We start from the raw sequence: 26,967 nt of genomic DNA on the forward strand, positions 1-26,967 counted from the left end.
CCTTCTTTCAATGTCTCGCACAAACTTCCTAAGTATAAATTAAAGACACATTTGACCAAGTTTTGAATTCGACAGATGAAGTTGGCAATAAGTCAGTATTATTTCATTAGATATTTTTGAACTTTTTATTTCTTTTTTTGGGTATTTCTCGGGGTATGTAGCTGGGGTATAGTCACACTGTCACAGTTTGATCATGCGATGGCATTTAATAGCAGAGGGAGAGACCCAAGGGGCATCTCTAGGCATTGTTCCAGGCATGCGCAGACATCAGATTAAAATCGCCGACCTTCCATATATCAGCCACCCGGACGGTTTATGCAGCGCATGAAGAATTGAACCATCTCATGCGAAGTCTGGAACCTTAACCATTCGGCTATGGAGGCCACTTTTTAAATTATGTGAACAGTGCAAAAGTATAATTAACGTATATCATGAAAGTTACTAAATAATATGACTGCCAGTTATTGTCTCGACCGATTGTGTGATTTGATTAATAAATTTTCTCTCATCTAAGGCTCTGACCTACAAATTTTGGCTACGAATGATTATTCTTTTAAATTGAAGTTCGGTCATATTATGAACATTAAAATACGAGTTTTTGTTTCTAAACTATCTTTAATTTGCTCAATCAAAAACCCAAAAAAGATGCCAGAGTCGGGAATGAACCCGGGCAACCACGGCAATGAAAATTTTCCTGCTGCTAAGGACCTGAATATGTATACAATATTTATAATTAGGCAGTTTACCTCGGGTAAAATGTTCTAAACGCTTTTGAATTTCCAGTTTAAAAATTAGTAAAAAACAACCAATTCTCATGTGTTTCAATAACATATAGTCTGTCAGTAATTAATTCAAAGCTTTCTTAAGATTTATGGCATTAATTTCTTGTTACCTAAAATTTTCTCTATATTCTGTTCTCCTATGATCTCGAGGACAGACTTTTGATAATAAGTATCTGTTTGGTGTTATAATCATTCTTTTTTCTACATACAGTTCAAGTATTAACTAGTTACAGGAAATTACTGTAACTGCATATAAAGCATGATTTAGCATGACAATAAACTATTAATATTCTATTTTATTGGTACTTAACACTCATTTCTACTTAATTTGCAATTTAAAGATGATACATTTATGAAATTATAAAGTTGATTAACACGTGAAATAAAACGTTGGCATGCGCTTCTATGCAGACTGTCAGTAAGGAGAACTATGATCCAGGGCACTGGAGTCATTCAAGGGTTATGTAACATCATGAACACATTTGCAATGATCTCTAATGAGATGGTGATTATTAAAGCTGGGATTAAAAGTGCCTAGCTCAGATCGCATTTGTCAAGTCGTTAGAGTCAGAGGTTAGAGGTATTGTAATTTTTTTTAGAAAGTGCTATTAAAGAGGATTGATCTTATGGCCAAGTGCTTTACATTTAATGACTCTAACGACTGATGCCAGTCTTTGAGAGTCAGAGGTTAGAGATATTGTAAATTGTTTTAGAAAGTGCTACCAAAGAGGATTGATTTTATGGCCAAGTGCTTTACATTTAATGACTCTAACGACTGATGCCAGTCTATGTGTGACATTAGCAATTCTGTAAACATATGCAAAACCTCGGGATGCTTCTAAGACAACAGAAAAGCTCGAGTAAGGAAATCTATGAATTGTCTATATAAAAGAATAGTTATAAAGTAATTAAAATGTATGTCACTGTAACAATGATTTTATAGAAAAACATCTGAAAAGTTACAGCGGCAAGAAAAAAGTAAATACGTAACCGAAGACATTACCAAGTTAATTTGAATTTAACACAATTATTAACAGCAGACGACAAAATTGTTCAATCTTTAATGCGACTGCAATAAGGATGCATTCTATAATGTTATCGTGGTTACAGAACACATAATAAATGCAAATAAAGGAGTGGCATGCATGTACATTTTTTTGCATACGTTAGAAAATGGAAAAACACAGCAACAAATAGTATTACTAAACCAAATTGAAGGAAACTTGATTGAAAATGTAATATGTTCTGTCTGATTATATGTATGGTTTGATATTTAACACTTGAAAAAAAAAATGGACTTATTTTCAGTGAAATATGCAATCTATGAATTTTACTTCCTGACAGTATGTGCTATATGTGTATATATATATATATATGAATATGTAGTCGGTATTTGAACGTGAATAGATGGTAAAAGACAAGATATCAGTGTAAAACAGTTTTGATGCATGTCAAGATAGAATGATGTTATATATACGACTTTGATAGATGAGAAAATGGCCATCACATAATGACATATTTATGTGACTGGTCAGGAAGGATCTATAGTAGAATACTTGTGAACATAGAATAGATTACTCTACAAGGAACCTATAAGTTTCTAGCACACAATGAATGAAGTGTCAGATAAAGCTATAGAGAATGTGATGTCTGTCAAATACATATTTCACATATAATAATGTAGCACACATGTATACAGCGTATCTAGTTAAATAACGTGTCTTTATGTTCCTCAGTCCTTCTGATATCCTGAATTTTCATAGATATTTTCTTCTTACGCTTCGAATGATGTATTCACATATACATCTACAACAGTAAAATGTAGCAAGGTATTAAGAAATTAATACACATAAGTTTTCTTACATATTTTTACACATCACTGATAATATGGTTTTCAAACATATGCAATTCTGTTCCAAAACGTGACATTTAATAACTGTGTAGATAAACTTTCGGCAAACAAGTTTGTTTTACTTATATATGTATAATATAATTGAAGTTAAACAATCAAGGTAATCACTACCCTTTCTGAAAAATGTTTCATCTATAAACGTTTTTAAAAATGTTTTAATGCATGTGTTTTTACAAAATTCTTCATCTAATCCAAATTTTAGATGTTCTAGGAATTGTAGTAATTAAAGTGTAAGTTTGTATAGATTAAAAGCATCTAGCTCAGAACATGCCATACTTTTACCAATCGATTTGAAATGACATAATTATTTGATTTTTGGCAGCTAGCTTTTGAATAAAAAGACGTTTAACGCAAATATCTTTCTAAATTAAGCCGTTTTCTCTGATCCTTCCGGTTGTTTTAAAGAATATACATGTACACAGTAACATCATTTTTAGAACATATTTTTTTGTTCTGCGACCTCTTTTTGTGTTATATCCCCGTTTCATGTTCTTTCTTTCAACTATTGACTGAATATTTATAAATTGCAGCTAGAAGGCAAAACAGAATCTGAAATTATCACAATATTTTAGTATCACCCATTGACCTAACGGTGTTTTAGAACAAGCTTTACCTTCAATTATTAAACTGATATGGAAAAAGCAATGTCAGATATTGCACGTGTTATAATGGAATTTTCTGTCCAAAGTGTTCTTTATACGCAGCAGTTATTTTCACTCTTTATACATAATTTCATTTCACAATCCCACTTTGCACTAACTGATGCATAAGGCCACTATACTGACATATATCTTAACATAATTCTATTTATTTTATAAAGAGACAAAGAGACTTGTGTACATCTCCTGCATACACGATACTGGACTTTATGCATTAAAAAGAACTTGTCACTATGCAAATTGTGTCTTCATACATAAAACGTTTTACAACTCTTCGTTCATTATGACATAAACGTTTAGTAGCATATTTCAATGAATAACTATAAATAGCTTACTTATTTAAGACAAATACATAATTGTAAAAATATCAGAATTTACATACTTTGATCTTCGTCTTCGTCTTCTTCCTCTTTATCAGTTATGAACGCTTTCAGGCACTCGTGGATATAAACATACTGATCCTTCAAACAAATAAGTTTAATATTTTATAAAATATCACTTTCTTGAGTCAGTGCAAATGTACATAATGGTAAACAGACCATGAAATAAATTACATGTCAGTGTGAGTTGATCACTTTAAAAAAAGTGAGTTTTGGAATATGGACCAATTCTTGTTAATATTTCAGACCCTTTATATCTGTAGAGTTCAGTCAGTGTTCTTTTAAAACAGAATTAGGATTCCGCTAAAGCCGGTGTTAGTGGGTGTGAAGGATGTTGCACATCATGAACAGAAATGAGTCTGCTATTATTTAAGCTTGGTTGAGTTCTATGTTTTATAAGGATCTTCATTTATTTTATTATAGCTAAATTCCGTGTTAGTTAAAATATTCCGGGTTGATTTATCATTCATTATTGTAGTGTTTTTTGGTCAACAAATATATGTCCGCACGATCTAATAATGAATCCCTCTTCTCTAAAAAGTACGTTGATGCCTTCCGGCTAATACATTTATTTAGTACATTAAATAATTCAATGTTGTTCTCCCAAAACCGCCACAGTTAGTCATACATAAATTTTGCCTTGCTTCAAAAGCTCACAAACTCTACAAAACAATATGATAAGTACAAGTACTTGAAATATTACAAAATGCGAGGCAAAGATAGGCACAGTTGTAATGTAAAACAATTCTCGCTTACAGATTTACCAGAATTATCTTTTTATTCATATCTATACACCGGAAACTTTGTTGTAAACCCATCTTTCTTTACTCTCTACCATGTATTTACAGGGAAAAACAGTAACAGTATCAATACCTTTGTCTGTACCATGGTTCCTCGATTAATAAACCTTATTGTGGTATCGGTACGATGTAACAAAAAGATCTTGCAGTGGTTATTCAATGTTAATTTCATGACACTTCAATTCTAGGCAAAGACTTCATATCTTTGTAATGTTTAACATATATATTAAGTATGTCGTACATGTTTCTGAATCATATTCAGTTTGGTGGTCTAGAAATCAAAAATATCCTGACTTTTCGACAAGTAACATAAAGTTCTTACTGCGCATGATCTCTGTTGTGTTGTAAAAGTTCCTTACCTCTGTCAATGTCATACTAAGTCTGCGGTTCCTCATTTCTACGGCAATATATATATATATATATATATATAGTATGAGAAAATATATGTTCAAACTGTGTGAAAAGTTTAATTATAAACCCGAGCGCTTTCGGCTTTTTAAAAAAGCCTTTTTCAAGGGTAGCATAAATAAAAACAACACAATGACGGCGTAAATACCGCCTGTATAGTTCGATATGTAAATGCTAAATGAACATATCGATCAGATCAGGTGAATTGATAACAGATTGATTGATAAATGAAAATAGCGGTTTTATAAAAATAGAACGTTTTTGATTGGTTCCCTGTATTTTTCCTGAGGATTTTGTTAGTTGGTTTTGTGTTTAACGCCGTTTTCAACAGAGAAAGCAGTGGAAAAAGAAAATCTATGTTATGGTCGAGGTTAATTAAAAACTACGTCCGATTCATTTAGCATTTACATATCGAACTATACAGGCGGTATTTACGCCGTCATTGTGTTGTTTTGATTTATGCTACCCTTGAAAAAGGCTTTTTTAAAAAGCCGAAAGCGCTCGGGTTTATAATTAAACTTTTGACACTGTTTGAACATATATTTTCTCATACTCTATAATTTTATCTTTATGTTCTTGTATCCTTCCGGGATCCAGTGTGTTTGAAAGGCATTTCGTTGATGTTTTTTCTTTAATGTCTCACTTATATATATATATATATATATATATATATATATATATATATATATATATATATATATATATATATATATGTATATATCAACCTCGTTGTGAACTCTGACTGAAGCAATATATACTTAACACTGTCTGCACCATATTCGGTCTATTGTTCCATATTTCTTGGGTAAGACCGAACATGCCGTCTTCATCCCGACAACTGGAATATTGTTTCAAGTAAACCTTACCTAGGGGGCGTGGGTAGTGTTGCATTTTCTATTACTGCTCATAAGCAGACTCAATCAAACCGAGTCTGCAGTTTTCACTGTTTGCCTTGTTTTTGGTGCTTCCGAGGGATCTACTTTTCAGATTTTATTTACTTTACAACAGCGGGTGTTAAGTACTATCTGCGGCCGTAAAAAGTCGCCCAGACTTCACCTCAGTGTTGTTATATTTTCTGGTCCTTCGGGATCATTGATTTCAACTCATTTAGATTTGAGGATTGAATACTGCTTAAGCCGGTGCTAGGATACGTGGGCAGTGTTGCATTTTTCATTTCTACTCATGAACAGACTCAATCAAACCGAGTCTGCAATTTTCACTGTTTGCCTTGTTTTCGGTGCTTCCGAGGGATCTGCTTTTCAGATTTTATTACCTTAGTCTGTACCATATTCAGTCTAGTTCCAAATTTCTACAACGATGTTGAACATATCAATCTCTTTAGTTGTGGTTTCGAAATTCGGCTACACTATAAGTTATATTTACCACTGTTGGTACAATGTTCAGTTCGCGTCATGAGCTCTGGTACGTTGTTCCCCAGTGTATACCTGAATGTACACTCAACAAAGTTCCTAATCGGTCAGTTTTCATTGTAGTACTAATTTGTTAATAATGCAAGTTTTTACACGAAATTTCATATACTGACATTTAAATAGGTGCTGCAGCTAATTTTGATTTATTTTTGACCGACTCACCGCCAAAATAATCGCTTCATGCGTTTAGGCCAATTTAGCATATTTTGCACGTGCATGATACATGTAAGTGCACCAATATGCACGTGTTAACAAACACTTTTGGCATTACTGACGAAAGTTCTACTAGAAAAACACATATCATTGTTAAATTGACATAAGATCAACGCGCCTGGGCTGTCGGAATTATACAACAAAATTCAAAATCGGTCATTTCAATGAATTGTACTTTGGTTAATTTTTAAAAAAGAGCGCAGATGGTAGATAACCAACGAGTAAATGTTCTTGTAAACGGAAATAAGGTTAACAAATGGAAATAACCATCAAAGTAACAGTTACAAACAAATAACATCAAAATTCTATTGAAATTGTAAAAACAATAACACACTTGCCGTAAATGTGTCCCAGCTAGCAACATTCCGACAGCTCGATCTCATTGCTCTTGTGTCAATTTCACCATAATATGAGTTTTTCCAGTTGGACTTTTGTCAGCAATGGCAAAATTGTAAACGAACACGTGCATGTTGGTGCACATGCACTGCACGTGCAAAATGTCCAATATTAGGCAAAACGCAAAATGCTGTTATTTTGGCCACGAGTCACCAAAAAATAAATCAATAATTAGTTGCAGTACATATTCAAATGTCGGCATGTGAAATTTTGTGTAAATACCTGCATTATTGACAAAAAAATAATGCAAATATAAACTGACCGATTAGGAATTTTGTTGAGTGTATTAACACCACTGTGATCTCTGATATATTGCTACAAGCAAATCTAACCATTGTCTATACCGTATTCAATGATTTGTCATTTCTAGGACCAGTCTGACATTTGGTATGATGTAACAATTGATCCTTACCTCAGTCTATATAAATAAACCTCAAAGTGATCTCTGATTTTTTGTAACAAGTAATATAAATCGTACCTCTGTCTGTACCAAATTCAGCCTATGATTCTTCTTTTCTTTGACTAAGCTGTAATATCAACCTCATGGGGTTTTCTGGTATGTTGCTAGCAGCAGTCCTTACCAGTGTCTGCTTCATGTTTAGTATGTGGTTAACTCATTTTTAGGACGAGGTTCTTTAATCAACCTCATCCAAACATCTCACATGTTGTACTTCGGTCCTTACCATTCTCAGACTATGATTTCACATTTGAAAGACAAGACTGAAAATATCAACCTTATCATAATCTCTGATATAATGAAACAAGCAGCCTTAGCTCTTTTTGTACCATGTTAATATAATCGGACATTACAAGACTGAAAATATCGACTTTGTTATATTTTCTGGTCCTTCGGGATCATTGATTTCAACTAATTTAGGTTTAAAAATTGAATACTGCTTAAGTCGGTGCTAGTGGGCGTGGGTAGTGTTACACTTTCCATTACTGCTCATGAATAGACTCAATCAAACCGAGTCTGCAATTTTCACTGTTTGCTTTGTTCTCGGTGCTTCCGAGGGATCAACTATCCAAATTATATTCGTAGTGATTACCTGAGATACTTAAACAAGAAATCTTTACCTCTGTCTGTACCTTATTGAGCCTATGTTTCCTCATTTCTAGGACAATATTGAATATATCAGTCCCGCAAAAATATTTGATATAATGTAACAAAAAGCGTTACCTCTGTCTGTACCATACTGTGTCTATGGTTCCTCATTTCTAGGACAAAACTGAATATGTCAACCTCGTCGTGATCTCTGATAAATTGTAACAAGACATCAACAGCTATAAATGTCCCTGTACGACCTACACCGGCACTGTGATATACAACAAAACTGTTGATTTAGTAGACTAGAACTGGTTACACTATGACTTACTATTATGTATGTCATGTATTGTTATATATTGTGTGCATTGCATTCTGTCAAAGTTTAGAACTTCTGTAGGCGTCACTGTAGAAACTTGAATGATCCTAAGGTAACATTTCCTACACTCATATCATTACCTTCTTTCATGAATATGCAAACAAATGATCGTGTACGATGGTCATTCATTATTTTAAAACCTATATTTTAAAAAAATGGGTTCTTGTTTTGCCTCTATGGAATACCATTAGTTGATTTTACATATTTGCTACTTAATGACGAGTCTTCTTTTGTGTAGCAACTAATGAGAAAAGCGATGAGAACGGACACACTATTTTCTGAGTGCAATTTCTATTTTACATTGTTTTAACATTTCCTACCCTTTTCCGATGAAACTATGAGGGCATTACACTTTACAATATATTTCTCACATCACGTTTTTTGACATTTAATCGGCTTTAACGTAAGATCATGCTGATACAAAATCTATTATTTTTTTGGAAACTCTAAACGTAATATGGGTTGCCTGTGGATGCAACAAAGTGAAAGAGACGTTGCGCAAGGAAGAATTATATCTTTAGTGTTGATACAATGCTGGCATGTTGCAATGATAATTATAAGCATCTATTAATCTATCTGCAATATTTTTCGTACGGCTACTTTATAGAAATAATTCAATTTTTTGCATACCATGCCCTAAAAAGTATCAGTTACCTGCAGTGCACTACTCTCGGCCCTGATGTTGTTCTCTTTTCTAGATCTGTGTACTGTCGCACAGCTTTTACAAATTCAAGCAATAATTCTGGGGTTTCGGGACAACCCATATCCGGCCATTTTAGGTAACTAAAATGCCTGACCATTTTCCGTTTCTCTTTCTAAAAAGCATGCAAAGATGAATGTACAAAGTTCAAAATAAAAGTACATGTAGTAACATGTACGAACACTTTAGAATAGTGCTATCATAACATGCAATGCGTTTCAAATACACCTACATGCTTGTCATGATACAAAACGGACATATATTAGGTAAATAATAGTCTGTAGTTTATAATTCACGGAACTGGCATCCGATATCACGAGCTATATAGTCTACGCAATTCTGGTAAAATTTTGTATTTATTGGAGGCCAATACAAAATAACCAAAGGAGTATAAAAACAAATAAACTTCAAGCATTTGAATGAAGGTTTTCACAATTTTCATCATGCAGTTTACCTGCAATGAACCAATAACGGTCCTTTAGGAAAAGGCGGTCTATACTAACCATTGAGATGAAGTTTATAACTGGCCAGTGTTTATCTGGGCACCCAAAGTTCGGCCATTGTAGAAAATGGAAATGTTTAATTTTCTTCATTTTAGTACCCTGTTAAATATATATCTAAATATTTGGACAGAAAAGACCTATAGTAGTCTAATTAAGTATCAATAGAATTAATTTGACATTGCACTGGAAGTCGATGTAGAAGAATACTGGAGAAATCATTTATGTATTTAAGGTATTAGAAGCGTAATAGAGTACCTCCTTTTTGAAGAGTATTCGATTCCTACCATAAACCTACTTTTACTGCAATTCTCAGGGGTTGGTGGTGGTGGGGGGGGGGGGGGGGGGGGCGTAGGTTCAAGCCCTACTGGGAACAATTTTTCTCTCCTTATTTTCCTTTTTTTTCAAATAAGTTTTTACTTCTTTCAAGACTTATAATTGATTTATATTACAAAAATGGAAAAAAAAAATAATTTGATAAGCGATTTTTTGCTGTTTAAAGAGAATTCCTATAGTTTATTTCCTTTCATAGATTTTTTTTTAAATTCACATATATGATAGGAAAATTTGTGCTGAAAACAATGAACAAATAAAAACAATAAGTCACCAGGCTTGTTTTTGTGAAAAATTGTTTTGAACACAACCACTGTTGCTGAAACTGCCAGCGATTTTTCAACATTTTCATAATTATCTGCTTTTTTTTATAAATACCAACCAAAATATACATCGAGGCAGCACAATACGGTTTTTTCTTTTTACAGATTTTATTTTATACTTATTTGATATCATAGTCATATTTGTAATACTCTATCCTTACAATAATGGGTATAAATGAAAAAAAAAATATTGTTTCATATTTACTTTTGTGAACTTTTTTCAATGAAAAATACCCATAGTGAATAATATTTTTTTTTTAATTTTGAAAAAACTCTTTCATAGAATTTTTTCTTTTTCTTCCTGTGTATAGATAATTGTATTGTGAGCATAAAAATGGCTAAAAATGTATGGGTCACCAGGCTACATTTTATGTTAAGACCGCTAGAATACAACACCTCTTCGGACGGAAATGGCGCGAACCTGGCCAAATTGATTACAGGTATGTTTGCTAAAAGTTTAAAAAAAGTTTTAAAAATTTCTTAATTCTTTCTATAATTGAATACTAAATAATCTGAAAGGTGATATTGTCTTATCAGTACTAAGTCAATTATCTTACATTTATATGAACAACACTGTCTTTGTACTAAAATGCGATGTGAAAACACAACCACAAAAATAGCAAGATACCTGCCAGGCATGATACTTGTCAATACAACATAAACCAGTATCAACATTTGATTATTGATATAACTTATCAAAAATGTTATTTCATTCAAAATTCCTTGTCTGTAACATGTTTCAACAAATGTTGACTTCAGTTCAGTTTTCCATAGAAAGTGTCGGCTGCGCAGAAAGATGCGCATAACAAACTATAGGAATTCCCTTTAAAGTGAATTTACTACTTAAACAGAAGGGGTAGAGTTACTCATCTTTAAACATATTGAGCTACATGCAGTAAAAGTCCTCTATTTTGCTTTCACTTTTTAGATTACATATCGTGGAAGAAATTTAGGTAGGTTTTACGTCTGCCTCAAAGTTATCTTTGAATGAAGTAAGCAAAATCCAAAAACAGAAACACAGGATTCGACCTTATTTTTTTAATGTCGAAGTTAGAATTCTGTCTCATTAAATCCGTTTACTTGAGGAACCCTAGAAAAATGATATTAACATTTTTATTTTGTGTTTTATAATTGTTCACCAATAGTATTAAAATTAATGGTAAAATGAGTTCTCTGCAAACGTTTTGGATAGTGGCCATCACTTTGAAATTTGTCTCTACTTGAACTTGAGGAGATACCGTAAGTTATACAAAATTTATAAAAAACAGGACGGTAAAAGTTGTTTAAAAATTGAAAAACAGTGTAACACGGTCACCTTTAAGAATATACCAAGCAAATGTTATTTGTAAACATTACTATTAGGCATCTAATAAGTTTAAAATTTACCTCTTTAGAATTCAGCCATACATAACACATCAGATGTAATATAAAACAGTTGCTATAATTGGTGTAGTGCTTACAGGTAGCTTTAATTACAGTGACAGTGTCAGTCAAATTTCAACATTTGTATGTCTAAGTTATATAAGTAAAATGTGTAAAATGCAAATTTCATTCAAGTACGATGAATAAAAAACAATTTTGACGGACGACTGTTGTCTAAAATACCATGTCATTTCAAAAATATTTGAACTAATAATTTAAAAGCCTTTCTCTTTTGAAGAGATAAGGCAAGGCAGTTTCTCCTCACTTGTAACATAAGATTCAAGTGTCAAAGGTACGTAAGAGCGAATTTAATTTAATCAACAAATAATCACTTGGCGAACAAAAGACAGGTGCATGCCTAAAGCTCTTGAACACTATTTAACTTATACTATAAATTTCTCATTACCCATTTTATGCATATTTTCAAAATTACATAGTACCTTTCACTGACTATAACTGAAGTTTACATATTTTATGTTTTGGCTTGTAATAAAACGTTTCTTATTGAAAAGATTTAAAATTCGTTGAACGTTTTCAATAATATGAAATATTAAATTTACATGGTAGATCTTATCTTAGTCGTTGACAAATGACATGATATACATACATTACATGTTTGACGAAAGTTTGTAATGTTAATATTCAACCAAACACTACAAGAAAAAGCATAAAGAAACTACGTAAACTTACCATTTTTACTTCAAATATCTTGATTGTATAGTCTGACAGATTAGATTCCGATTGAAGAGACACGACCAAATCACCGTAGAACACAGGTTCCCCAAGGTTCGGCCAGTACTTGTCACACTTATGCTGAAATTATTTCAACATGTCCTTAAGAAGTAGAGGTACTTTCATTTTAAACACAAGGATCACTACCAACTTCACAAAGTTCAACAAATAGGTATTGTGACATTTAGTTAATGTGAAAATATTTTTGCTGATAGACAGTATCTTATTTCCATTAAAACGTGTGCATACTTTTTATTACAACTGTAATAGACGGCTTGCTGTTTCAACGTTCTTGCTTAAACATTTGAAATTTACATGATCAAAGAAAGAAAAAAAGTTTCACAAGTATGTGACAAATGGGCATGACGAGGTTTGCCCATCCCTGTTGGTTCTATTTAGGTCCTGCATGTGACCTTGATCTTTTCTTTTGCGGGCGACATACTATCTGGACATGCTGAATAGTTGTGCACAGTTTCATGAGAATCCCTTAATACATATAACAGTTAAAGGCAAGACACGAAGTGGTTGATCGAATGAATAATGAAACAAACTAATACACAAATGGACAGCGCTGTTATTGCATGTCTCTCTTTGGGACCAGAACAATAATGAACAATACATCGGATTTTATTCTTGTCAAAATTTAAACTTACCCGTCCTTTTTCCATAAGCTTTGTCAACATAACAATGGTATCTACATTCTGCTCCCAAATCATTCGCCAGAAATCATCAAATGTTGCCTGCATTGCACCTTGGGTCGCAATATATTCTCTTCGAGAAGTATACCCCTAAAATAAGAATTATTTCATGTAATGGATAAAAATGTTATAGCAAACGAAAATATATATTTAACAATCCCCTAGTAAAGGAATACTTGACTTTGTATTAACTCTTAATACAAACCAGATACAACCTGAATACCGTTCCGATGCTCTACCGACTGAGCTATCCGGCCGCCTACACATTTTCTCCCCGTTTTAATATTCAAGTTCTATACCGTGACATATTTCCCCAACATTTTGAAATTCGTCCTCGAATTTCAGCGGGTACTTTATATATAAGCAATTACAGGTGTCGGAGACTCACCAGTATAATGCCGTCACGGTCCCTCGTTGGGCGCCAAATGTCACAGGGTGAGAAAAATGTGCAGCCAGACCGGGACTCGAACCCGGGGCCTCGGAATACCGTTCCGATGCTCTACCGACTGAGCTACCCGGTCGCCTACACACTTTCTCCCCGTTTTGATATACAAGTTCTGTACCGTGACATGTCGGTATAGAACTTGAAATATATTAAAACGGGGAGAAAGTGTGTAGGCGGCCGGGTAGCTCAGTCGGTAGAGCATCGGAACGGTATTCCGAGGCCCCGGGTTCGAGTCCCGGTCTGGCTGCACATTTTTCTCCCCGTTTTGATATACAAGTTCTATACCGTTCCGATGCTCTACCGACTGAGCTGCCCGGCCGCCTACACACTTTCTCCCCGTTTTGATATACAAGTTCTATACCGTGACATATTTCCCCACCATTTTGAAATTCGTCCTCGAATTTCAGCGGGTACTTTATATAGAAGCAATTACAGGCGTCGGAGACTAACCAGTGTAATGCCGTCACTCTGTGACATTTGGCGCCCAACATGGGACCGTGACGGCATTACACTGGTTAGTCTCCGACGCCTGTAATTGCTTATATATAAAGTACCCGCTGAAATTCGAGGACGAATTTCAAAATGGTGGGGAAATATGTCACGATATAGAACTTGAAATATATTAAAACGGGGAGAAAGTGTGTAGGCGGCCGGGTAGCTCAGTCTGTAGAGCATCGAAACGGTATTCCGAGGCCCCGGGTTCGAGTCCCGGTCTGGCTGCACATTTTACTCACCCTATGACATTTGGTGCCCAACATGGGACCGTGACGGCATTACACTGGTTAGTCTCCGACGTCTGTAATTGCTTATATATAAAGTACCCACTGAAATTCGAGGACGAATTTCAAAATGGTGGGGAAATATGTCACGGTATAGAACTTGAATATTAAAACGGGGAGAAAGTGTGTAGGCGGCCGGGCAGCTCAGTCGGTAGAGCATCGGAACGGTATTTCGAGGCCTCGGGTTCGAGTTCCGGTCTGGCTGCACATTTTTCTCACCCTGTGACATTTGGCGCCCAACATGGGACCGTGACGGCATTACACTGGTTAGTCTCCGACGCCTGTAATTGCTTATATATAAAGTACCCGCTGAAATTCGAGGACGAATTTCAAAATGGTGGGGAAATATGTCACGGTATAGAACTTGTATATCAAAACGGGGAGAAAGTGTGTAGGCGGCCGGGTAGCTCAGTCGGTAGAGCATCGGAACGGTATTCCGAGGCCCGGAGTTCGAGTCCCGGTCTGGCTGCACATTTTTCTCACCCTGTGACAATGGCATATTTAAACATTTTTACAACTTGACATTATTCAGGGTTTTATACAAGTATCATTAATCCTTATCATGCTGAACATGATCCATTCTGCCTTTGTGACCAGTAGAGATCTGAATCAGCCTGCATATCGGTGCAGTCTGACCAAGATCTGCACTGTTCAACATTCAGTCAGTATGTTTTTGGTAAGTCCCCTTTTAACAGTCAATGGTACTGTTTGAAAGATGGATTATTATCTATATTTCATTATAGAAAGTTAGAAGGTTATGGGCTAAAGTAAGACTATATACAGGTATGTAGTTTGCGTTGATGTAGTCAGATCCCTCCATGTCATCAGATGGTCGTAGTTTTACCCTGGAGTGATCAACTGAAAGTGTACAAAGAAACGTAACGTAACTTTAAAAAGGAATTTAAATTATAACTTACCTAAAACAACTACGTACGTGTTGAAATCTTTGGCTGTGCATTTATAAAGGATCAGCTACGGGACATGTTAACAATCTTTACGATATAGATGTATTACTTCGTAGTTTTACACATATAGAATTAATCTAAATAAGATAAGTTTTATGAAAACATTCATGGAAAAGAAAACACAAAATATCCATGAGCTGTCTTAAAAGATATTTTCTCGACTATTTTGATGTAAGTAATACCCCTGCAATATTGCTTTGTCAGAGGAAGCATTTAAACTTTTCCTGTGCGAAGATTCTGAATTAGCAAGACAAAAAACGTAAGTGAATAAAATTGAGGTAGTGGCGCATAACAGCTTTGAATCCCTGACAAAAATGTTAGACACATCTATACTTCATGGATATTGTCATATATGACGTGGGCGGTTATGCAGAGCAACTATGTCAAGTTAGTAATTATAGCAGACATACAGTGAGGATGTAGCAAAATCAGAGTTCTAGTATAAAAGGCCATTTTCTATCAATATTCCAGAGTAATAATAATGTGTTATATGATGCGGGTTATTATGTGGAACAGCTATTTTAAGTTTGAATCATACCGCATCTAGTAATAATGCAGATATAGTGAAAGTGCATTGAAACATAATCCAAGCTGTGGAACCGGACACGAAGGACAACGACGATACGAAGGCGAGTAGGATAGCTCTCAGCTCAATGTATTTTTCGTATAGTCGATATAAAACACATTAACACAAAAAACATCAATTAGATCAACATAGTACGTACAAGGAAGAATATTTGTGTATCTGTTTTTCGGTCTGCAACATTGCTGCTCAGCTGCCGTCATTGGGTGATTAGGACTTTTTTCTTTCAGCATCTTCAATCGTAATCAATCTTTATTTAGACATGGTAAAAGTAAGATATCATACGAAGAGAACCACATCGAAATTAAGATAATTCATAAAACCTGAACCTATTGCGATCGAAATATTAACGAGAGGGCAATGATGGCCCTATATCGCTCATCTGAGTTTAGTTGCTTGCGTGAACAAATTTCTTTGCTTGAGCTTCAAACAAAAAACAAAAACAAAAAAAAAGGTGAGTAGGTCATGGTAAATTTTATTCAAGATAACTACTGAAATCTGTTAACATGTGATACAAGTCCAAATCTTTTTGATGTAGCTTCAAAAAAGGAAGTAGGTCAGTAGGTCAGGGTTAAGAATACTTAAGATGAGTATTGAAATCTGTATCAAAATGTATACACGCGGCCCTAATTTCTATGCCATACCATCAAAAACAAGAAAGTAGGACAGCCGGTCAAGATTAGACTATTCAAGATGTGTATTGAAATCTCTATCAAAAATTAAACACATGGCCCAAATTTCTATGCCACAGTATCAAAAACAACAAGTAGGTCAGTAGGTGTGGGTTTAGACTATAAAAGGTGAGTATTGAAATCTGTATCAAAAGTTATACACGTGGACCAAGTTTCTGTGCTCTCTGTGCTTTACCTTCAAAAACAACAAAGTACTAGTAGGTCGGTAGGTAATGATTAAACTATTCAAGATGAGTATTGAAATTTGTATCAAAAGTTATACATGTGGTCCAAAGTTCTATGCTGTAATTTTAATAACGAGACAGTAGGTCAGTAGGTCACGATTGGCCTATATTGATCCCAGGGTCATGATTTGAACAATCAAGTTAGAAAACCACTAGAGCATGACACATATCAGACATCTAAGCTCTAGGCCTTATGGTTTCAGTAAAGACCTTTTAAAAGGTTTTTCCCTAATAAGCCAGTGTAAAAGCTGTTTATCCTGAGGTGCAGCCAATTGTTACCCCAGGGCCATGATTTGAACAAATTTGATAGTTGTCCGCGAGACAATGCTTAATACCATACATCTAAGGTCTGAGCCTTATGATTCTGGAGAAGAAGATTTTTAAAGATCTTTCCTATACAAGCCAATGTAAGACAAGAGACCCCCGGGCGTGGCATATATTGACCCCAGGGTCACGATCTGATCTTGATAGAGAACCACTAAAGCATGCCACATACTAAATATCTAAGCTCTGGGCCTTATGGTTTTAGACAAGATTAAAAAAAAGTTTTTTCCCAGTACAAGTCTATTTATTAATAAACGATTTTCCTCTAGGGCGGGGCCACTTTTAATCTAAGGGAAATAATTTGAACAATCTTGTCAAGTTTAAAATATATTTGCAGCTCAATTCAACGACCAAGACAAAACTAGAAAATAAAACAATTTATAACCTCCGTTCTTTGACATTCAACACTGAAATACACTAACTAGAGTTATCACTGAAAGCGATTAATACCCAAGGCGTCGCTTTAGAATAAGGAAAGTGGACTGTTGTGCTCAAGACATACGACCTGTATGTTTGAACTTGACCTTTGACCTCGTGACCTGGGTGATACACTGCATGTCGTCTTGTTAAACTTGCCAATCGATGCTGGTTTTATGAAAATAAGAGGCGGATACATATTTGATCTATTTGACTTTTCATCTCTAAGTGTGACCTTGACTTCGGATCTAGATCTTCTGACCTGGGTTACGCTGTCTGCATCGTGGTTGAGAGCGAACACAAAGGTAATCATTTTGACCATAGACTTTGAAATGTGAAATGTATCAATCTGATTGGTTGTCTGCTGTGCACGAAGTCTAGATAAAGCTAAAATTCTATAAACGTTTTATGAAAATCGCTCCAGTTGATAAAACATACGGAGCGGACAAGAACTTGAGCTATGTGCCATTTAACCTCCGAGTATGACCTTGGGACTAGTGGCCTGAGTTGCAAGCTCTGAACATCGTCTTGGCGGAGGAAACAACTGGTGTTAGTTTTATGAAAATTTTATAAATGGTATAGACAATATACAGCGGATATGAAATTACGGGTGACCGTGAACTTGGATTTGGTGAATGATCAAGGTTGTATGATCTGCACGTCGTGATGAGGTTAAAACTGTTGTTAATCTGATGAAAATTTGAGAAACAGTTACAAAGACATGCAGCGAACACTATGGACGAAAAGACGAACTTACAAACAAATATACGTGACACCGACATAGTCTCCATGTATCTGGGTATATAATGATCGTTTATATGTATTCTAATGTAGAAAGTCTTTCTACTTCATACTAACATGTTTAGTATATGCATCACAAGGAAAAATGCTGTATAAAGTACGTAATAAGAAATGAAAATTCTAAACAAACCTTATATGCGTCTGAGAAAAGCAGATCCGAGTCTTTATGCATATTTTCAACAGCATCAGGAAAGTCACTCAGCTTAATCGGACCTTGCCTGAGAAAAGTAATATTAGTGCAATGACAATCAACAATGCACAATTAGGATACTTATGTTTGTGAACTTACAGACATCCACTGAATCTGCAACGAAGTCCCTCGAAATATAAAAAAAATGAGTTGGTAAATAAGCGAAACTTGGAATCGACCTCCTGTGCTATTCTGTTATTTAAACAAGAGCTGTCTGATGACAGCGCGCTCGACTATTCGAAGAATTGATTGAAGAATGGTGTCAAAATATTTCCACGGATATTCAGACAAAAGAAATAAATAGATTAGACGAACAATGTTCCTGTATTACTTTGACTTCGACAAGTCTTGCACTAAATGGCAATATATGAGCCAATTTCAAAGTCCAAAAAGGGCCATAATTCAGTCAAAATAGTTATGTACTCTGCCTACAGATGGAAATCATAATGATAAACAAGTGTTCAAAGTTTAAAAGCCATATGTCAAATAGTTTTGACAAAACATGGACTTGTATGGAAACAGAACCAATTTCAAAGTCCAAAATGGTCCATAATTCAGCCAAAATAGATGACAGAGTTATGTTCTCTTTCCTACAGATAGAGACTATTATACTAAACAAGTGATAAAAGTTTCAAAGCCATATGTCAAACACTTTACAAAAAATATGAACTGGTACGAAAAACTTAACCAAGATTTCTCAGTCAAAAAGGGCCATAATTCAGCCAAAATCCTTGATGGAGTTATGTACTCTTGCCTATAACTGGACATGGTGATGGTAAACAGATGTTGAAAGTTTCAAAGCTTTATCTCAAAAGACTTTGTCAAAATATGAACTGGTACGAAATATTAACCCAGATTTCTATGACAAAAAGGGCCATAATTCAGCCAAAATCCTTGATGGAGTTATGTACTCTTGCCTATAACTGGACATGGTGATGGTAACCAAGTGTTGAAAGTTTCAAAGCTTTATCTCAAAAGACTTTGTCAAAATATGAACTGGTACGAAAAACTTAACCATGATTTCTAAGTCAAAAGGGGCCATAATTCAGTCAAAATCCTTGATGGAGTTATGTGCTCTTGCCTATAACTGGACATGGTGATGGTAAACAAGTGTTGAAAGCTTCAAAGCTTTATCTCAAAAGACTTTGTCAAGATGTGGACTGGTACGAAATATTAACCCAGATTTCTAAGTCAAAAAGGGCCATAATTCAGCCAAAATCCTTGATGGAGTTATGTGCTCTTGCCTATAACTGGACATGGTGATGGTAAACAAGTGTTGAAAGTTTCAAAACTTTATCTCAAAAGACTTTGTCAAAATATGAACTGGTACGAAAAACTTAACCATGATTTCTAAGTCAAAAGGGGCCATAATTCAGCCAAAATCCTTGATGGAGTTATGTGCTCTTGCCTATAACTGGCCATGATGATGGTAAACAAGTGTTGAAAGTTTCAAAGCTTTATCTCAAAAGACTTTGTCAAAATGTGGACTGGTACGAAAAACCTTAACCCAAGGTGTGACGCCGACACCGACGCCGACGCCGTGGTGAGTAAGATAGCTCTACTTATTCTTCGAATAGTCGAGCTAAAAATCAACAACAAAAAACTAATCAATACACGTATTCAGTATGAATGTACATGTTATTCATAATAAAAGTAAACCCTTAAAAGCATTCCACGTACTAGCCAAAAGATTATTACACCAAAATCAACAACAAATTAAATCATTAACAACGAGCATAAGATATTTGTATAAGTTAAAATGTTTGAACAGAACCCCTAGATAGACATCCGACACTAGACAAAATCTTACAGGCCCTTTATGTGTATTTTGACAGGGTCATTACTCTGGTCTTGCTTATTAAAATCCTAAACAACTTCACGTGCTGAATAATATTCCTAAAATGCTTCAAGACCTAGTTTCAAACTCTTTTCCAAATATGAGCAACACAAATTATGAATAGCATGAATATGTCAAGGACCATAAATTTGCCCTTATATAATGAAATCTCACAAAAAGAGAACCACGATGATGCTAGACGGCTCGAATGAATTGAAGGTCAGCGGTTGCTTGAAGACTGGTTTTTTTTCAGCTCGTTTGGTTACGTTTCAAGAAAAACCTAAAACATTTTCACAGTCTTGGTAAAAGGTTGCTCAAAAAACATATGGATGAAATTATATCGAAACCGGTCAAGCAGTTTTTTGTCAAGAAGTATTTTTAAAGTTCCCAAAACAAACGTATAGAGAAAAGTGGTCATGCATTCTAGTGGCCAAGTTTTCTTTTGTTTGAAGAAAACAAAACACTGTAAATAATCTTGGTAGTGTTACTGACTAGAAACATTTGTCTGAAAATAAATCATAATCTGCCAAGCAGTTTCTTATAAACAAATGTTGGAACGTTCCAACTAAATACATATAGGAAAAAGAACCAACGCACCCTCACGACTATTTTTAACAATTGGAAAAATCTGAAATACATTGGTAGAGGGTAAAATAAGGAATATTTCCGTCATTTGTTTTTTTTATAAAATCGATAGGCAAGTTCCCAATATATACTTATAGGAAAATGTGATCATGCCATCTAGAGCCTTGGTTATTCATAGTAGAGGATGATTAAGAAATTTTTTTTTCAACTATTTTCAAATGCGTTTGGTGCTTTCTGTGAAAAATGATCTTAAAGTGTTTCTTTTCCTCTAGGTGCAACACTTTGTGAAATGTGCAAATTCGGACGGACGTACATACATATGGAAAAAGTCAAATCTAAGTGCATCCCTCCAAAATAATACGAGACGCACAAAATAGAAGAAACATTTATCAGAGTGGCAAGCATTAGTCGGCTTTTTGGTCGCAATAGAAATTCTTTACAAAATTTACTACAAATAAAGTTTGTGCTTTTGTTTCTTTACAAGGGAAAATCCAGATAATGCGGGTGGGGTGGGGTGGGGAAGAGGGATGGGTGAAGAAACAAACTGATTTTTTCATTTCATTTATTTAATGTACTCTTAACAGTGAATAACAGTGAAGGTTTTTATAGACAAGTGCAACTTATTATAGTGTGCGATAGGACTTGTCGTGTAACTTTGACGCAAGTGTGTGCTATGGCCTGTAATATGTACAATTATGTCATTATTACTACTTATACCCTAGTACGCCGCTGAAATATCAAAATTAATGGATGATAAAAATATAAGTATTAATTAATATTACATACATGTTTGATAAAAGCAATAATGTTTTTTTTTTCATAAAAGTTTGAAAATACATTATTAATTATTAATTTCAAGCTTGCAAATATGACTTGGAAGAATCCATGCAATCTAAGGACTATCATGTCGATATCGTTAAGGTAATGGACACGTAATGACTTTCGGTAATTTTCGTTCGTTTACATATTCTCTTAATTTTCCGTTTGTAAATTCAGTCTATTCAACTAACTAGTATTTACATTCAGATGGAAATATCGAATGTCATTACAAGTCCATAACTTTAGAGGAGAGACACATAATTGTAATGTATAGCTGAGTCACCAGAACTGTGAAGACTTTTGACACTCATTCATTGCAATATTCGCTGAAGAAATCAACCAAGGCCTTAAACTAGACTGTAAATACTGCTCATCACTTGAGCTTTCGACATAATCCATTTTATTAGCACATCGCAGCATCTCGAAACGTTTAGCGAAGACATTTATATAACATGAAGATGCTTTTGTAGAAAAACGCATGTCTCTTCCAATGCAAAGTCTTATGAGCAAAAAGTCAACAGGGGACAGGAGCGGAAGTCAAAAAGACACTGATGATTGGCTACAATAGGGATCATCTACTTGGCATGTCCAATCTTCCAACTAAGTTTCAACATTCTGGGCCTAATGGTTCCCAAGTTATGAACTGGAAACCTTTTTTTTATATTCAGTATTGTGACCTTGACCTTTGTTTAAGTGACCCCAAAATCAGTGGGGGTCATCTACTGTGCATCTCCAATCATCAAGTAGTTCTCAAGTTATTGATCGAAAGCGATTTCCATGTTCGGGACCCTGTGACCTTGACCTTTAACAGAGTGACCCAAAAATCTATAGGGAATAGGGGTCATGAACTATGCATGACCAATTACTCTAAGTTATTGATCGGAAATTGTTTTCAATGGTCAGGCCCTTGACCTTTGATGGAGTGCCCCCCCCCCCTACCCCCCCCCCCCCCCCCCCAAAAAAAAAAAATAAAAATAAAAAAAAGTAGGGTTCGTCTACTCCATAAACCCTGCCAACCTGTAAAGTTTAGATGCTCTAGGTCAAATGCTTCTCTAGTTATTGACCGGAAATGAAGTGTGACGTAGGGACGGACGGACAGGGCAAAAACAATATGTCTCACCCAATGGGTGTGACATAATGAGCACTTTTCAGAATAAAACCATCAGTTAGTGATTCCCTCAAATTCATGTAATCAAAATTAGAATGGAATATAACCAGTTTGTATTCATTAGAGCTTTATACTGGCTAGAAATAGTTCTGGAGTAGTAATTTCGTATATTTCATATCTATAAAGTTAACAGTCGGCCATAAGTTTCAGAACTAATAAATACTAATCGAGCATCATAATACGCAGCAAAATATCACCAATTTTCTTCAAAGTGTTAATATTTGATAACCATGTATCTTTTATTGTGCCTTCAATTGTATACCTACAACATTCCATTATTGCAGCATGTGTTTATTTACTATCAAATTATCAAGAAGAGAAAATACTATTATTTCTTAATTTAACATTCAACAGGACCTTTCAGAATATATATTATGTAACCCAAAGGCAGTATTTTTTATCATTTGATATGAGGTATTTCTTTTCAATTATTTTAGATAAAGAAACCCCAAATGCGGCTTAATGCAATACAACAAAATATCACATACTAGAATACACTATTTTAAATTTTGAAAAATATAAAATCATAAAACCTATACATGATGTTTAATTGCATTTTATATCTCAAACACTCTAAACTTTGTTACAGACATTTAATTAGTAATTCAGTAAAAATGAAATACGGAATATTATAAGAGAGTTGTTTCATCGTATGTCTTCCGACCTTACACAACTTCATAAAACTTAATATGTCAAATCAACTGTGAACGATTCGTCCGTAATTTGCTACTTAAGACTCTTTCTAGAAAAACCTGTTCCGTCTGTTTGCTTCTGTCGCTACTATATTTTGGCAAACTGGACTGAAACAATAAAATTGTAAAATAAGTACCATACCTAAAAGCATTCTTTCGTGTGGGTTCAATTTTGTCCATATGAATACCTTCGCCAGGTGTATGTGTATGCGTACGCAGACTTTCGTCATCTTTGGCAAAACATCTAGGAAAGAAGATAAAGATATAATATTGTGCAGCCTTCGTACTTATTAATTTTCAAATTCTCGTGAAAGAAAACGCCCAGTTATACATACAAGTGTTGTCGAACATGTTTGATTCACTATTTAGTCAATGAATACAACTCTAGTTATGATCAATATTTTCTTGAAAAATTCTCATATAACATTGCAATACAAAACTCATGCGATACATTAGAATTCCTTGGAAAATTAAAAGTATGTCAATAAATGGTTTATACAATCATAAAAAAATCACTGTAAAAATCTTTAAATTTGTTTACAAAAATAGGTACTTCAAATATTGCTTACAAAAAAAGCTGTTTCCTTCTCAGGACGAAAACAACGACACCAACAATGGCTATGACTACTAATGCTGATGATATACCAGCCGCAATCGGTACTGTAAGGTCTGGAGCTGAGAAATAAATTCACATATTTAATTTTTCGGTTAGGTAATAGATATCATATTCAAGTCAATTAAATGTTTTCTTGTATAATATATTTCAAACATTTAACTTTAAATTTACAGAAATTATAGATTACAATTATACACATTCTGTGTTATTCTTATTTAGAAAAGTATCACTATTATTTAAGTTTTGTACCTATAAATTTAAAGATAGAACATGCTAGGCTGCCAATGACAAGGTAAAATGTATCTTAGATTATGAAAATCTATTTAGATTATTTTTTCCTTTTTTTACAGTTTCTTCCGACAACATAATGTTAGGTATATATTTCATTCTGAATGTGTCTAAAATTGGTAGTAGTAATTGTTTTGTTTGCTTATTTCTTGAGTCGGGTATAAAAAAGTCTGACAATTTCTATACTGTGTGATATTTATTTTTAAAAGGATAAAATCTGTAAAAACGATCATTTGGAAGCAAAGAATGCAACCATGAAGAATAATAGTGCAACCATGAAGAATAATAGAGAGGTAATGAAATGTGCAACACCTCTCACGCCCCCTAGCACCGGCTTAAGCGGGACTCTGGTAAACAAATGTTGAATGGACTCTATGATCCCAAAGTAAATATAACAATAAAGAAGTTCTTTTTACCTCCATGTTTTCTATAGTAAACGACTTATTGAAAACATATATTGAAATAACATACATGCAGTAAAATAATTAAAAAGGTTGTTATAAAGGCTGTGTAAATTTGACAGCGATTCAACAAAATATTTCTTCTGTAAGGAGTCGATGGATATTTGACGTATAAAATTTAAACATCACCAAATCATGAAAGGAAAGAGTTGTTTCACATATATATTAAACAGTATGTAAAACAAGTGTATTATTCTTAGAAACGATTGTCAATTTACCAATGTATTTTTTAATTCAAAACAAAAAGGACTGCATGAAACGGCCAGACTTTAGGACAATTCAGCGCCGCCTTTCAAAATTCGTCATCTGCATTTTGTTTTTTTACAGTTTTCGTTTAGATGCATTTGCAACAATGCTCACGAGCTGAAATTTATCGTAAACATCGTTTTAGCAATGCTAACATTCTTTTGTTGAGAATATTTTACGTATGGGGCACCACGTTAAAACATCTATTGCATATAGGTACATTGTTGGTAATGTTATTGTTCCTTTACCTACAACTATGAGAATTATTTTACGGTTTATGTTCTCTTTTTTTTTGTGGATAAATTATGTCAATTCTATGAAAGTCATTGTTTTCTTCTGTTTGCATTAGGTATTTGTCTTTGATTTTATTGTAAATGGTTGACAAACAGAAAATATGATTAAATCAACGAAAAACGTAGTAATATATTATAAAAATGTACTCGTCTTACAGTTCTAAGAATATAGTCCACACATTAACAATTTTGAACTATGCGGAATTGAGAGGTTCAAAGACTGAAACTATGATAAAGCCGGTTATATGAAACTTCAGTACTGGAACCTTATTGTAAATGCATCATTACAAAGATATGTAACAGTTCTTTGAAAATGGCAAGGTTTCTTTAAGGTAATGAACTGACCAAAACCTGCCCCCCACCCTTCGAGCTGTCATTTTCATGGAATTAAATCATGCATCAGTAAATTGCCACTTTTTAAGAATAATATACATGCTTTATATGCTTTTGAATTTTCATCTGAAACATATTGCGGTGATGTTCTTCTTTCAAAACAACATTCTATCGAATCATTAACACGAAGACTGATACAAAATTTTATAAAAGATCATTTATATACTTGACTTTTTAAAATAGAAAGTAATTCTAGTAGGAAATCAAATCTGCATCAAACAATGGAGATGAATAGAGAACCAAATAGAAGCTATTGTGGCGTCACATTGCCAACTAAAGCTTAAATGGTTAATTTCCTGCACACCGTAACCCTGGTATAAAGATTAAATCATGCAAAGGCCTGGTCATACTCTAACTAATATCATTTATGCTAATAAATACTATTAATTAATTCATATGTTTGATGATAAAAATATCTTGTAACGAGTTAAGAATCAGTTTTATCCAGTAAATAAAAATACCAGCATTCGACTTTTCAGAAATAAAATAGTTAACCAGAATTTGATGATTTATACAAATACGATATTCACAGACTTGTTTGATGTCATTTAAAGAAAGTTTATTGATGGAAATTGCAGATGCATCAGACAAAAGATTTAGGAATAATCGCTATTCTACACGGTGGGGAAACCAAGAATGCAACGTCATCAAAACCCAGCGCAAATGAGCTGACCACACACAAATTTACGTCGATTCAGGTCAGAAAAGTCTTGTAACTTTTTTATTACTGCAGCTTTCGACTCGAGATAAAGAGCACCGTACCCGGCCTGGAGTATACTATTCTGCGGTAGTGTTCCGTATTGTTCGTATAGCTTGGTTTTTGCTCGAAAACGCGAACAGTTGGCAAAGAGGGTATGAGCTTTACCACACTTTTGTCTAAGAAAGTGAGTTTTGACCGTATTTTCGTGAAATGAGGACAGATTTGACGCTCATTTAATATCAGTGACGAGCATAATAGTCAATCATTGTTTTATTTTGCTATTTTCAAGGATATCTGACGATATTTTATTCAAAACAAACAACATTATTAAAATGGG

General features: G+C 34.2%; 1 protein-coding gene and 1 non-coding gene across 2 annotated transcripts; one reads left to right on the plus strand and one right to left on the minus strand.

Annotated features, from left to right (window-relative positions):
• Positions 1-2,382: 2,382 nt before the first annotated feature.
• LOC128553256 (receptor-type tyrosine-protein phosphatase O-like) lies at positions 2,383-22,172 on the minus strand. Its single transcript, XM_053534385.1, has 10 exons — positions 22,057-22,172; positions 18,473-18,560; positions 16,027-16,117; positions 15,118-15,194; positions 13,068-13,202; positions 12,373-12,495; positions 9,059-9,219; positions 8,161-8,296; positions 3,736-3,814; positions 2,383-2,432 (listed from the first exon to the last, which is right to left on the minus strand). Exons 1-10 carry the CDS (start codon positions 22,170-22,172, stop codon positions 2,383-2,385), a joined length of 1,056 nt encoding a protein of 351 aa, XP_053390360.1.
• On the plus strand, positions 13,733-13,804 carry Trnat-ggu (transfer RNA threonine (anticodon GGU)). The gene has a single exon. It is a non-coding gene; the product is annotated as a tRNA-Thr (tRNA).
• Positions 22,173-26,967: the final 4,795 nt, after the last annotated feature.

The sequence above is a fragment of the Mercenaria mercenaria genome, unplaced genomic scaffold, assembly GCF_021730395.1.
Source record: "Mercenaria mercenaria strain notata unplaced genomic scaffold, MADL_Memer_1 contig_3641, whole genome shotgun sequence".
Classification (NCBI taxonomy): Eukaryota; Metazoa; Mollusca; class Bivalvia; order Venerida; family Veneridae; genus Mercenaria; species Mercenaria mercenaria.

What these genes read in the sequence shown, in the direction of transcription:
- LOC128553256 (XM_053534385.1), bottom strand. Translation starts at nt 22,172, where the DNA reads ATGGATTATGTCGAAAGCTCAAGTGATGAGCAGTATTTACAGTCTAGT. An exon ending in ATACACAAATATTCTTCCTT is followed by an intron (nt 15,195 to 16,026) that starts GTACGTACTATG and finishes GTACACTTTCAG; the next exon opens with TTGATCACTCCAGGGTAAAA. An exon ending in AGCTTATGGAAAAAGGACGG is followed by an intron (nt 12,496 to 13,067) that starts GTAAGTTTAAAT and finishes AAATAATTTCAG; the next exon opens with CATAAGTGTGACAAGTACTG.